Raw genomic sequence first — 14,585 nt, 5'->3', positions numbered from 1 at the left:
CTTGTGATCCACCGTCACGCCAATTGTTTACAATCGGTGGACATTCGCTCGCCTTCTCTTGTGACTCTCTTGACCGTTGCTTGTTTGAAAATGACGCATTGTTCTGACAATCAATTTGCCTTTCCACTTTATCCAGTTTATGACATGGGCTAGCATGTGATTAACAACCAGGATCGCTTTTTGAACTTTATTCTGTAGAAGAAGAAGACGTTGCTGAGTGAACATTTTTACGACGAAATCCCTTGGTTTGTTCAGCACTTTGATGTCCGATAACTGAGCCGCTCTAACGAGTGTTGGGTCAATTACATTTGGTCGTCTGACCTTTTGAAGTTCTTTCAGCTCTTGTTTGTGTGTGTCCATCATGATCGAACTTCAGGTGAATAGTGAGGGGAACAATTTTTCGTTCATCTGCTGTGCCAAACGTCAAACAATCCTGTTGGGTGCTTCACGTGCTTGGCAAGTTTTGCCCGACCATCGTCTATCAGATCTGGAGTGGAGTTTTCTTTCAGTGATTACAACTTGCGATCGTTCTACATGTAGCACTTTTCAGTGACTCGAGGATCCTGTTTTGCTGTTTCAAAGGAAGTCGTGCATTCTTGAGCAGTTAATTTGTTTGTTCTTCAGTGCTTGTATTTTTTCGTTTGTTCCTGGTGGCACAAAGTAACTGATGATTTAAAAGGACTTGAATCCTTAATTGAATTAGCGATTTTTTTTACAACAACAACAACAAGTGAATGGTGCACAAAATTAGGAGAAACTGTTGGTTGAATGGACAATAATTGTAGCCATAATTATCTGCCCAGTTTAAGTACTAAGCTCAACAAGTTTTTTGGCTCTACAAGTTTCAGTTTCAGGCCAGGTACCCGAATTCACCCAGGTACTGGTACACTTACTACCATTGTTCTTTGGAAATTGAATAGCTCCTTGATCACCTGGTTGCTTGAGAAGAAACTTGATGTGTTTGTTCTCTACATTGGTGAATGCAGCCACTAACTCAGTGTCCATTGTGGATAAACTCCAGACCAACTCTTCTTTTAATTTATTCTTTGTTCTTTGCAGGGCATCAACAATGGTTTCCCTTGTAAAATATTAGTTTAAAGGGTTTGTTAAAGCTGTTTCCCATTTCATAGGGCACTGTGGTTGCCAGATTCACTTTCAAACTGATCATGGAAACGTAAATCAATACCAGTGAAAAGTCAGTCCCTTGAATTGTTGATAGAAAATTAATTTAAATGCATATTGAAACATCAGTCGAGGAAAATTTTTTTTCATTCCCACTTTGTGAACCTAACATACATTACTGCAGTTTGTTTATTGCTTGGTCATTCAATGTCTTGATCACATCAAATTATTTAATTTTTAGGTATTGTCTCAGACCTCCATAGGGACACTATCTTTATCTGAAAACTTAACTGGTTGCTTTTTGGAGCCCTTTTGTGGCATATTTAGATAGGCAGGAAATGTTCCACATTTTACGGTAAATAGTTCTGCATGGTTTTAAGGAATATTTTAAGGAATATGAGACTAAAATATGCTGTTTCACATTTTGTGAATTTAAAGACTAGTAATATTGTTTGCGCTTGTTTTAAAAGGCTTAAGGTTGGCGTTCAAAAGTGTTCCTTCAATAATCTTATTCTGTAAAGATTACCTTGGGAGAATTGGATTAAGGCCAGGTTTTTTCTTCTAGCTTCTTTCCCCAGTGCCCTCTGAGAATGGAGGTGATTTGGTTTTGCCCAATGTTGAAAGATGAAACAATGCCTAAACCAGCCGCAAGGAATACATCATAGTGCTTTTTTACAAACATGGGCACGAGGGTGCTCGTAAGCATCTGAGCATTGTTTTGCATGCTAAAGTGTTATTATAAATAATTTATTTCTCTAAGAGTGTCTTCTTTTTGTGTCGCTCATGCAAAAATTGTTGGAATCACTTGTTTGAGCTGCTGGAGGCAGAACATTTGATGAGGCCCTACTGTGGAGAGGGGTCCTCGTTCCCTTTAAATATTTGCTTGTGTTTCCTTGTTCCCCAAATTACTTTCAAACTTGTTCCCAGCTTTTTGATCCCCAAAATTTAAACTGGTTTTCTTCCCTTGTTCCCTAAAATATTTTGATATTGTTACTCTGTTCCCCAGCTCAAATTAGCCATGTTCTCTTCTTCCCCAAAACCCCTGGGAGTGTCTCTTTGATGTTGATTCTCTTATTGGCCTCATAGTAATTCACTGTAGAATTGCAAGACACAGCAAGTTCTTATTTGGGAGTGAGGGAAAAGTTTTGAATCAATTTTCGCACAATACAAGAAACACAATTTTGACTGCCCCTTCTAGTCTATTCTAGATCTTGCTTTTTTCGGACATGAATCAGCTTATTTGCACCTTTCTCTTTTCCTTAGTGAGCCTTCGCTGAAAAACTTTCCAAGTCTGGCTTTCCCGTGTAAGGGGCCGAGGTTTTTGTGCAAAATTCATCAGCGACTTCCTTGCAGCTTATAAACGGTGTTTCTTCGAGCAATGGTCAATAAAAGTTTTGTAGTGCTTATACAAATTTTCGCTACTTAAAAACGTATATTTACACGAAACAAATATCAACTTGGCAATTTTTCTTTCCCGATACTCCATTTAAAATTCACGTGAGCGCTATTAATAAAGGGCCAGAAAACCATTTAATGGCAATTTTTTTGTCAACAAACTTGGGTTGTCGGCGAGCAGAATTCGAAGGTAAGCTGTTGTGCTTTGGCTGTTATTTGTGCTTTTTCAAACTAATCTAAGACGAATTCAGGCTTGCATTTTCGAATCAAGTGTAAGAAGACGGCAAAACCGTATTGATAATTTATTTATTTGTGTTAACTTCGCGAAAAAAGGCTTTGGTCGCGTCCTTTCGACGGGGTAGATCGACAAATGGTTCGACAAATGGTCCGACAAATGTCATTTACGCACAACCGAAATGGACAATATGGACTGTTTCCGGTGAAAGGGCAAATGATTGACAGGATAGCACGGTTTTGACTGCCGCGCGCACTGCGGGCGCGGATTCCGTATGCAAGGATGTGATCACGTGCACCTTTGTGGTTGCCTAGCACGTGATTAATCTGCCCTTCCCCAGGAATTTTAGTGTTTCTGTGGTCGATTGTCGTTACTCTTTCGCTGAGAACTGGAAACTCAGAGTTTTATATGAAAACTATGCTATTTTGTCTTCATCTGCCTTTTGGCTTGCCTTCTACAGTTACCGTGTATCATGAAATTTTTCAGGGACTTTATTTTGCGGATTGGTCATTTTTTGAAGTTTACGGGAATTAACAAATTTATGCGGCGTGAATTGACTGAAATTTCCGCCGGGAACTAATTGTTGCAGTTTTCTTTTCAAGCAGCAAGACTATTTTCAACTTCTATTACTCTTTGGTAAAAAAAGAAACCCTTAATCATCGAGAACGGGTGGAAAAAATGTGGCATCCTGGAGGCCTTAGAAAATGGTTAACGTGACCTTTTTATTGACTACCGCTGTTGACTTAACCTTTTATCGTTTCTTTTTGTTTGTAGAAACTCCAATTGCTTTTTCTCAATGCAAATATTAAAATAAACGATCTTTTTTACCTCACTGTATGTAGAGTAAAAGCCATTTTTAGCTATATTAACGGGAGTAAATTTTTACGGTCTTTAATTTTGCTGGTGTTTTTTTCTGCTGGGACTTGCTTTTGCGGATCAAGTACTATCCGCAAAATCCGCAAAAATTTAACCCCGCGAGATAAAAGTGCTACACCGTAACTCCCAGATTTGCGATACCATTTGGTGCAAGTGTAAACCAAAAAAACAATTTGACCTGTCACCAGATTAGATTGAAAAGAAGCAAAATTATGAAGCGGAAACAACATGTTTAGTCCTTCCTTAGTGTGTTGCACAAACGTTGGCTTAGTGCAATTCCAGAGGAGGTTGGACACGGTTCGAAAAGCATCATGGTCGCAAAACGCAAAACTGCCTCATTTGCAACTGACCGCGGAAGTGGAACGATCTCTCGAGACACTCTCCGAGGCGGGAAAATACAAGGGGCTTTAAAGAGAGGTTCAAAACAGCTGATCGGCTATGCAGCTAGTGTTATAAAAACTGGAAATGGACCAAAGAAATGTTTCACTGAGAGAGATATGGGCATACAAGGCCTCCTTACATTCCTTCAAGGAATCACTACAAATACACATCTTCGATACTAAGCCGGGAAGAAAATCGGTGTAGATTGTTCCTGTTATTTGTACAAAGGAGCATTCGGTTGTGCAGAGAAATTGGGTCTTGGTATTTCAACGAACGAGTAAGAGAAATTTGTTGTTTGATAGCAAAGTGGAAACGCTTATTTGCAATCTGCAAACTGAAGTTTGATTTATTCTCTGATGTCAAATATTTGGAAGCTAGTACGAAAAGCTAGTGATCACTTGCTAACTTTTCTTAATTTTTGCACATTTGGTCATAGGTTTCTCGATTATCCTGAGCAGCTGTTCCATTTACTTCTTTCCCTGGGAATAAAACCCGTCGCTGTGTTTGATGGGCAGAATTTAGAGGCCAAGAAAATAACGAGAGAGAAACGGGAAACGTTAGGTGTGAAATCAACATCATCGCATCGTGGGGTTAATTCAGCGAGATTACACTACAGTGGTACTAACTCGCGTTTTTCCCTTAAAGGTCTCACAAGGAAAATGCGACAAAGGCAGAAGAATTGTGGCGACGCGGGAATGAATCGAAAGCTATCGATCACTTCAGGAGAGCGTTGAAGATTACTTGTGAAATGTCTCATAAACTACTGAAGGTGAGATCTATTGTTTTGAAGTTTCACTGATCACATGAAAAAGTGCCTGCAGTAATATTTTCAATGTTTCTAGTTTCTACTGCTTTTCAATTTCATCTGGATCGATTTCTTATCAGGTTCTACGGGACAAAAATATAGATTGCATTGTTGCCCCGTTTGAAGCTGATGCACAACTTGCGTATTTGAACAAAAATCAGCTGATTGATGTAGTTCTCAGTGAAGATTCGGATCTGTTGGTATTTGCCTCTTGCGAGGTGCATTACTTTATGGTGACAAATGGATCTGTGCGTAATCTTTAAATTTAAGCTTGATTTTTCACAGGATGAATGTTAAAGCTCATTTAATTTTATTTATTTGTCTACTTATTTATTTATTTATTTATTTGCACAGGGATGTTATTTAGTTGTCCAATACAGTTTATCTTGTATTTTCACGATCCAGGTTCTTTATAAAGTACACCTACATGGTAGCTGCCAGTCAATCCAAAGCAAAGACATACCGAAATGTCTCAATATTTCCAATTATACCTTTGACTTGTTTCGTCATATGTGTATAATTGCTGGCTGCGACTACTTGGAATCACTTCCTGGTATAGGAATCAAAAGAGCACACAATTTGATGACGAAAGTTGCTGCAGCAAATGGTGATGTGAGGAAAGTATGGAATTTTTTAAATCATTGAAAAATTCAGTGAGGTCACAGGACTCTATATTAAATAATTTATATAGAAATAAAATAATTTCCTGCTGTTATTAAACAGTCAAATGCCCTCTTTATTGAATACAAGCTTCCTTGCTGGGCTCACACAAACTTCTCAGTTTATTGTCTGTTTGTTTGCTTGTTTTTTTTTTTTATTTCTTTGATTTCTTTTACAAATGAAATCGAACAGTTTAAATAGTTGTTCATGAATAAGTTATTAATGCACAACTACAGTTCTTTTCAAGGTTACCACAAGTACTTGGTGTAAAAAGTCTTCGTGTACTGGGTCCTGAGTATCTTCTGAGATTTGATGAAGCAGATCAAATGTTTCTACATCAGGTGGTATTTGATCCAAGGAACCTGAGGGCTGTACCACTGAATCCTATATTAGATGAGTCTGAGGCACCACCAGAGCTGTATCCTTGTTTATTATCATTTTTATACATGTAGGTTCTTTTAAAGCACACTGCTTACATTGAGAGTATTTCCTGCTAGAGGCCTTTTAATATTGTGGACACCATTTCAGTTTCAAAACCTGGGGTAGAACACTGGGAACTAGGCTATATTATTCTCATCTCAGTTTTATAAAAGTAGAAAACCTGTTGTCAATAACCTTTACTTGGGAAAGCTTAAACATAGCCAAGAGAAAATTGCTTTTTGCAGTACCTAGGTTCTCCACACGTTGTAATATTTACTGTTAATCCTTAATGCATAAAAAGGCAATTACTGATATTTGTCTGGGAAACACTGACACAGACACAATGTATAGTTTCATATTTCACATTGGAAGATGTACAGGTAATAATCATTCTCATGAAAAATTTGACCTTGGTCCCAAGCAAGATATAAGCATTATAAAAAGTCACTCCTTTGTTGATATCACTTAATGTTCAAATTAAAATCCAACTCTTAAATCATTGGAAGTTGTTCTATGAGAAGTATGAAATGGAAAGCCTTGTTTCTTAAGTGCATAGAAATTAGAATTTCTCCTTCATCAAATGAAACATTCAAGTGGGATACTTTATTTTCTTTGATTAAACTTCAAGAAAACTAATTTTGCAAAATGTGCACGCATCAATAATTATTATCATTATTCTTTTATTATCTACTACAGGGTCCAGACAGTATATGGGGATCCAGAACATTGCTTCATTTGGAATGTGATGGTGAATCAGGTAATTTAAAATTGACTGGTATATGTAAATACAGCAAAAAATAAATACCTATTGCCAATCAGCGATATAAACAGTGAAATGGTTAAGTCACAATCAGGCCAAAGTGTCCCATATCATTCGAGCTTACCTCGGTGTCTGCTGCTTGACGGGACTAGTAATATTGCTACTCCCCCCTGGATGCCTGGATGGGATGCTTGTCCATCACAGGGTTTTCACCCAGCATTTACACCCTGGTGCAGATGACTACATTAGACAATGTGAGAGTTGGGTCTAGAATCCAGGCTGCTTGATCTGGAGTCCAGCACACCCCACACCTTGCACAGTAAAGAAATAAATGCTAATTCTAAATTGCATGTCACATTCTTCCATGTCCACAGATGACACAGTTGAGGATCCTGATTATGTCCAGCCAGACCTACACAAAGACCCCTGCAGTAGCATAAGAACTCGCTCTCAACATGAACAAATTGCTAGCAGAGATGCGATTGTGATCGAAGTGGACCAAAATTCCATATCCTGGGTGGTGCCAAGTTTCCCTGTAATGACTTAGCAATTTGTAAAAGTAAAATATGTGGATGGAGACAGTGTGCTAACTGGACTGATAAACTACAGTGACTGTTTACAACATGATGAACTTCCGACAACAATTTCTTAATGAACTACATGAAAACTGGGAGGAAATTTCGACTTCTGAAAGTGAGGTTTCCCATATTTCAGAAACGACTTCCAGCTCTGCTGAAAAGTCAGTGAAATCTGTTACTGAATATAGTACTGAAGAAAATGGCAGCTCTGATGATGTGGAAAGTTATTGGGGTAGCCCATTCAACAAAAACACCAGACCGTTTGGACGAAGCTTTGACAAAAATGAAAGGTGGAGAGACAGTTTCAGCTATGTTAAAACCTGAACCAGAGAATGAGTTTGACAGGGAAGCCATAGCAGTCCATTTAGACTACAGAAATGGACCATGTTTTATTGGTTACATTCCACGGGAACTAACTAAGTATTTACATCCTTTACTTGAAACCAGACAAATTACACAAGTCAAGGTTGAGGATATAAAGTTTCGAACGTCATTTTCAAAGTTTGGACTGTACATAAAAATATTTATCACTAGGATAGGTAGGAGGGAACCTTTTGTTGTGCGAGCTAGTTAAAGTGTACACTAGATTAAAGGAAAACATAATTGTTATAATGATGAGATACAGTGTAAAATGGTATGACAACATGTTATGGAATATGACTTAAAGAATAACAGAAATTGATTTTCTAGAAATGACAGATTGAAGAGATTTTCATCTGTTAAATTAAAAGTTGTATGGAAAAAGTTAGAGATTTATTTTTAATGAAAGACTGGTCACAGGCTACAAAGGCTTTTCTCATAATACAAAAGAAAATCTGTATAAATTTTATCAACTTTAAAACTTACCATTGAGGTTACATCATGTTGGAAGTTACAGTTTTTTATGCAACCTCTTGTAAATTTATGTTATTACTCTAGTGCCACATTACCAACTGACAGAGGCTGATCAGAATTGCCAAGTTGGTCATTACCTCTTGTAATATAGACTGAACATAACTGTATGTAACTGTAAATTACGAAGGTTGATAACAAGATTATTTGTTTGTTCACTGTAAACTGCCATTGTTTTGTGACATGTGCAAAAACACACATTGGTATCCTATTAAGACTTTGACTAAAGGACCTTGCTTGTATTCCAGTTTACATAACAGAATGCTCAATTGCCAAATAACTTTAATTAGAGCTGGTTGAATCAGCTACCCTTGGTGGGAGCCTCTCTGGTACAGCATGAAATTTAGCTCAGTGTTAGTGTGCCATGCTGTGGAAGTGTGGCCCGACCAGCAACTTGATCGCGAATTGCAGGCTTCTCTTGCCACTTTATTAGATGGTTTCCCAGGGGTAGACCCACTTGGACTACCCACTGGCCGCTTCTTCTTCATTATTTTACCTGGTAAAATAAAGAATAGAAGTTAAATTTAATTTTTTTAAACCAAGAGATTACGCGGACTGCACGCACAATTTCGCGGGTTCGTCGTCACATTTCATAGCGTGAAAGGGAAATAGTGGCAAAAATCCAACTACTTCAGCATCGTATAATTCACTAACCAGAGGGGCGCTTAGGGGCGCCCGATCATTTTCTATTAGGAAATTAATCTACTTTGGAATGGATATTAATTTTGAAGTTTGACAAGCTTGGGTTTGGAGAGAAATCGACAAAATTTAACATCAACTCAAATTTCACGAAGCTTAACAAAGACAGACAGTGAAGCACCGAAGTCGAGTCCTAACTTGTCTGAGAAGTTAAGTTTAGAGTCAAAAAGTTTCCAGCAGCTAGCCCAGTACCAACTCCAACTTGTCCTGTGGGTTTGAAATCGCAAAGCTAAAAACAAGTAGGTAAAAATTATCAATATTGAGACTCAATTCTTCCTAGAAGCCCGCCATGTTGAGTTCATGACCACGATAAAAGAGCGTTCGCGATTCGCTACTGCCACCAACCATGAGGCCTTTCAGACCGTGTCCAACCTCCTCTGGTGCAATTCTAGACATGCATGACGGGAGGGAAACGTACGTCAGAGCAATTTGCAGTTAGTTTTTTTGCAGACTTAAATGATGTTACTCAAAGGGGATATGTCACGTTATTTTAGGGTGTTTCGGGAAAATCTTTAGTTAATCACGAGTTTAAAATTCGAAAATAGTAATGAGGAATTCCTTTACCGATGACATCATCGTTACATCACAAACGAAATGATTCTAAGAAAAAAACGTCCTTTATCCAGGCGATTTGTTATAATTTTGAAAAATGTCAGGCAGACTTTTTCAAGATTACCCAAATGTAATCCGTTTCAATCTTGTACATTTATGTCTATCCTTGCTTGTCTTTCCTTATGCAGTATTTCTTTTATATTGTTCAACAGTTTAAAATGAATCTTGCAATGTTTCATCCTATTTTTGGGTATTTTGAGGAAAAAAAAGGAAAGGAAAGCATCTTATTAAGTGTCTAGTCGTTCTATCGGTGGAGCACTAATTGGGGACACTGTAAACTGAAATTAACAATTAACGAAAATCAAATCGAGTGCTCTCATCACTGTGCCATCCCTGCAACCCAAATCATGGATTATATCATTTTGAGTGACGTAGTCCCTTTAAAGAAGAAACGAGTGAGTTTCACTCAAGAGCGTGTTTTGTTATCTTTGAACTGAATTTATTACCAAAGCTTAAGAAAGTAAGAGACCTCAAAACGGGACACGACATTACAAAATAATTCAACGTCTGAACGTGTGAGCCAAAGGGCCATTGCTGACATGACACCTGGGTGACCCCTCAAATGGACTACATCACCCCCACTAATGGAACGCTGCAGTTCAATACCACCCAACTCAGTGCCTTCCGTTTTTGTGTAACACATACCACAGGCTACCCAGTGTACGCTCATGGGGCGTCTAGTTGCAATTAATTACGACTTCTCGACCATTTGGAACGAATTCCCAAAGCAAACGATTTTGCTCTTCGGTGGGGGGGTGGGGGGGGGGCGGTTCAACAGTTAATCAGGCCCTTGGAGCCCTTGGAGCTCTTCCAGGTAAGTAACCCTCACATATCTTAATTATTTTTGTAAGCAACTTTTTGATTCCTTATCCATTGTTAACTTGAAAAAATATAGCCTATCTGCTGGGAGGTTTAAGTGCTAAATACTATCTAGCTATTGTCTTTTTCTCTCGTAATGTATTTATCTGAGCTCTCGCACTTTCAGTTTCATTTTAAAGTGCTACTTTGATAACAAAAATTCACTTCCCTTTTCCCTTCAGATTTTGAAAGCGTGTTTGCTTGACACATGACTGGCAAAATCTGCGAGCTTCGAATTTTATCCAAAGGCTGTTTTCTTTGAGTGCAAGGTTTGGATTCCACGGTTCGCCATCACTCACGCGTTCAAGACTGACCGATTGGACCTCAGAGGGTTGGATCGAGGATAAGATGAGGTCAGAGACTGACCAGCTTAACATTCAACAGCGTGTGAAGCAGCTTATTATACATGGAAAACACGAGTTTAAAAGTCTGAAAGGTCGAAACCCTTGAGCTACATGTTGATTTAGGCGCGTGTACACACATTTTTAACTGGTGAGTCGATCCAGCTCTCTCAAGATTTTAAAGCTGGTAATGGCGAACCATTAATTAGAAAAATTAAATCAAAATAAACATGTGTCTTTTTTAAATAAAGGCTTAAAACTTCGGCCACTTAGTCACTCAGTTAACATAGTTTTGAAATACAAAGAAAAAAAGTATAATTGATTTTTGGTCATAGTAGCACTTTAAGGCTTTTTGTGGCTATTTATTGGCTATTTATGGCCAGTAAAGCACTATGTAATGGTTGATGAAAGACTGAAAGAAAGATACAAAGCCCACGTCACGTGATATCACGAGCCGCGATCTCAGATCGACGGCCTACATAAACGGGTTGCGGTTTTCCTTAGTTGCTTTTTATTGTCAAAATACTATGTTTAAAAATAGATATTTGCCTTTTTAAAGTGACAAATTGTGTTGAAAGCTCAAAATAAAGATTATTTAATTTTTTTTTCTGATTTAATATTGTCTGTCAAAATTACCTCTTCGTTGTATTCTCATGCAAAACACAAAAATTTTTATTGGGGTCTTATGCTCATGCATATGTTGACTGTCGTTATTTAAGTTTGAAAAGTGTTCTCAAGAATTTACAACTGCCTCACGGATTTTCCCCTTCGCGCTTCGGTGGGGAACTGTAAATTTCTGGGGATGGGATGGAACACATGAAGCAGAATTCCCGGCCGAGTAAGTGGCTAAATTGGAACCTAAAAAAATTCAGCAAATTAATTGCTACTGTGGTTCCATTGATGTATATATGTGTATTATTGTTCCATTGTGTTAGTGAGAATTCATTCATGCTCATCTTTCCATATTTCCTTACTTAATTTTACTTGTTGGAACTTCCCGACAGTTACAACTAGCCTACGCCCTGTCCGCAGTCCTTGAGCATTGGTACACTACAAAACCCGACGCCTTGTTGTCATAGTTCTAAAAGCATTCCTTTTCAATTTCGATTACAAATAAGGGCCTCGCAAACGGGAAATGTTTGGCGTTTAAACAACACCAAACGTTGCTTGGTGACCAAACATGCTGATGTTCAAGTGCAAGGGCGAATCTAGGATTTTGGCTAGGGGGGTGCACATGTCAGAAGGAAATGCGCAGGAAGCCCAATCTTCATATGTTAGACAATGTATAATACATGCTTTTAAGAGGGTTAGGGCTGTAGTATGATAAAATGTTATTTCCGACGAGCGAGCTTGCGAATAAGGCTGAAATAACTATTTTGTCGGCACGAGATACAACAAGGGCCTAGGTTCCAGGCCAGGGCATCATGGGTAGGGATGTAGGGGTATATAAGACCGCGTATAACACGTGGTTGTCATCTAGGCTTCAGAACCAACCGCGTTCTTTCCTTTCGTTTCGTTTAATTTCTTCACTTTGCCGTGTGTAATGTCGGTTACCAAAGACGAAGTGTCCGACCTAATTCAAGCCAACAACCATCAGTTAATGGCCTTCTTTAAGGAGATGCTCATGGACACCGCAGGTCAAATTAAGCATGCCAACGAAAGTTCGACAGAACAGCAAATGAAAGAGATCAAGAAATTGAAATTTCAAGAACCGCACAAGTTTAAAAGAAAAGCCAACGAAGACCAGTATAAGTTCAATCTCAAACTTGCGGAGACCTTCGACAGCGCCAAATCCGCCGCCGAGAAGTCCAACCTTCAGAAAGTGAAGTCCGACCTCGAAGAAGGTGAGAAATTGCTCGTGGAACGGCAAAAACGTATTCTTCTTGCTGACAAGTCTGAATACGGTTGGAGTACGGTCGAAGAATACAAACAACACGATCTAGCAGCCGATTCGGAGGACGAAAAACGCATCTACAGTGCTGAGAGACGCGCCCGTGCGATTATGTCATCTCGAAAGAGGAAGAAGTCTTCAGCAATGGCTGCGATCAAAAGATCTTCACCACTCCGCGGGTCGGTTTCGTCTCCAAGTTCCCAATTCCAAACTCACTCCCACCAGCCAGCCACTGCCACTTCTGGTTTCCTGCCGCGTCGCCCTAACATTGGCACATGCTTTCGCTTGTGGAAAGACCGGCCATTGGCGTTCTTGCTGCCTGCGATAACAAAGCAGTCTGGCTCTCCAACTTCAAAGTGACTAGATGAGCAGGTTTTATCAGATATCTTCCAATCCGGTTTTTGGGACTTTGGTCAGGACTCTCTGCCAGACGGTCCCATCCAAGGGTTAGCTGAGAGATTGAAGACGACAATACTGTTCTCAAAGGCCAACAGTACATCCTTGCTGTACCACCGCGCTTACCGCAAGTGGAAGGATTTCGCCATTAGTACGTTTGACGGGAATGTTTTCCCCGCTAAACCTTTTCACGTTGCATTGTTCTTGCAACACCTTATTGAGCAATCCCATTCCCCTAGTGTAATTGATTCTGCCTTTTATGGCATAAAGTGGGCACATAGTATGGCTGGTATCCCCTCCCCCACGGATAACCCCATCGTCGAGGCCGTCAGGTCTGCTTCAAAAAGAATTCTTGGTACTGCTATTCTTAACAGCAAGGAGCCTATTTCATCTAGTGTGACTCATGATATTATTAGCAGTTCTAACCTTGAAAACTCTGTTGAATTGCGCAATATTACCTTGTATGTTTTGTCATTTGCCGGCTTCTTTAGGTTCGATGATGTCTCCAGGATAAGGAGGAATGACATTTTCTTTAACGAGGTGTTCATGGTTATTAAAGTCCCCAAAAGTAAGAACGACCAGCTTCGTCGGGCAGACAAAGTAATTATTTCTGTGCTCCCTAGTCCCGCGTGTCCTGTCAAGCTCCTCAAAAAGTATCTTCCCAAATTTAAAATTCCTCCAGATTCCAGGGATCTGATTTTTCGACCCATTTCTAAGGGTAAGGATTCTTGTAAGTTGATAGCCCCCGATAAGCCTATTAGTTACAGCACTATGAGACAAGCTTTCAGGCGGGATTTGAAGACCATCGGGGCTGACCCTTCCAAGTTCGAGCTGCACTCTCTGCGTTCAGGTGGTGCGACTATGGCAGCTAACAATGGCGTCAGCGGCAGAGTGTTTCAGCGACACGGTCGCTGGAAGTCGACGAAAGCCAAAGACATATATGTCGATGACGATCTGGATCAAAGACTCTCTGTTTCCAAGTTCCTTGGACTCTAAGCCATGTAAGCTTTTAGTGTCTATTTATCACGCCTTTGCCCAATTCTTTGTTACTCCATATAGGGGTGGTTCTCCCCAAGCCCTCCCATAATAAACGTATTTGGTTCAGCCATGCTGTGTTGTTATTTGTTGTGGAGTGGAGACAAAATATGTTATTTCCGACGAGTGAGCTTGCGAATAAGGCTGAAATAACTATTTTGTCGGCACGAGATACAACAAGGGCCTAGCTTCCAGGCCGGAGCATCATGAGTAGGGATGTAGGGGTATATAAGACCGGGTATAACACGTGGCTATCATCTAGACTTCAGAACAACCGCGTTCTTTCCTTTCGTTTCGTTTAATTTCTTCTTTCAGTTGTTCAGTTCTTTCTTTCGCAGGTACAATGCATCCAGTCTTGTAGGATCGGCTGACTGTTCTAATTTCACTTTTGTAAAGCCTTCGTAGGATGGGCTTGGAGCTTGAACCTTGGTTCCTACCCAGATTTCCTGCTCATTTTTCCCCACAGGGGTTTTTTCTGGCCTCCGTTCTAACCACATTTGCTTTGTTAGCGGTTGCTCAGCTCTACGAGATTTTTACGACTTTTCTTCGTTTTCCTCTTGTATTTTTGTACTCTAGGTTTATGTTGTAGGTTATTTATATTGTACGTCAGAGTTGATGATCCCCAGCCTA

At 39.5% G+C, this 14,585-nt stretch overlaps 2 protein-coding genes across 2 annotated transcripts; both read left to right on the top strand.

Annotated features, from left to right (window-relative positions):
• The first annotated feature begins 4,757 nt into the window (after window positions 1-4,757).
• Window positions 4,758-7,139, top strand: LOC137987953 (exonuclease 1-like). Its single transcript, XM_068834028.1, has 5 exons — window positions 4,758-4,778; window positions 5,220-5,435; window positions 5,711-5,922; window positions 6,591-6,651; window positions 7,029-7,139. The coding sequence occupies exons 1-5, from the start codon at window positions 4,758-4,760 to the stop codon at window positions 7,092-7,094; spliced, it is 576 nt and encodes a 191-aa protein (XP_068690129.1). The 3' UTR covers window positions 7,095-7,139.
• A 5,037-nt stretch (window positions 7,140-12,176) lies between these two features.
• LOC137987919 (uncharacterized protein F23F12.8-like) lies at window positions 12,177-12,884 on the top strand. Its single transcript, XM_068834006.1, has one exon. The coding sequence runs from the start codon at window positions 12,177-12,179 to the stop codon at window positions 12,882-12,884; it is 708 nt and encodes a 235-aa protein (XP_068690107.1).
• Window positions 12,885-14,585: the final 1,701 nt, after the last annotated feature.

The sequence above is a fragment of the Montipora foliosa genome, unplaced genomic scaffold, assembly GCF_036669935.1.
Source record: "Montipora foliosa isolate CH-2021 unplaced genomic scaffold, ASM3666993v2 scaffold_395, whole genome shotgun sequence".
NCBI lineage: Eukaryota > Metazoa > Cnidaria > Anthozoa > Scleractinia > Acroporidae > Montipora > Montipora foliosa.
Note: the sequence above shows the minus strand (reverse complement) of the source record. Positions and strands in the feature narration are given on the sequence as shown.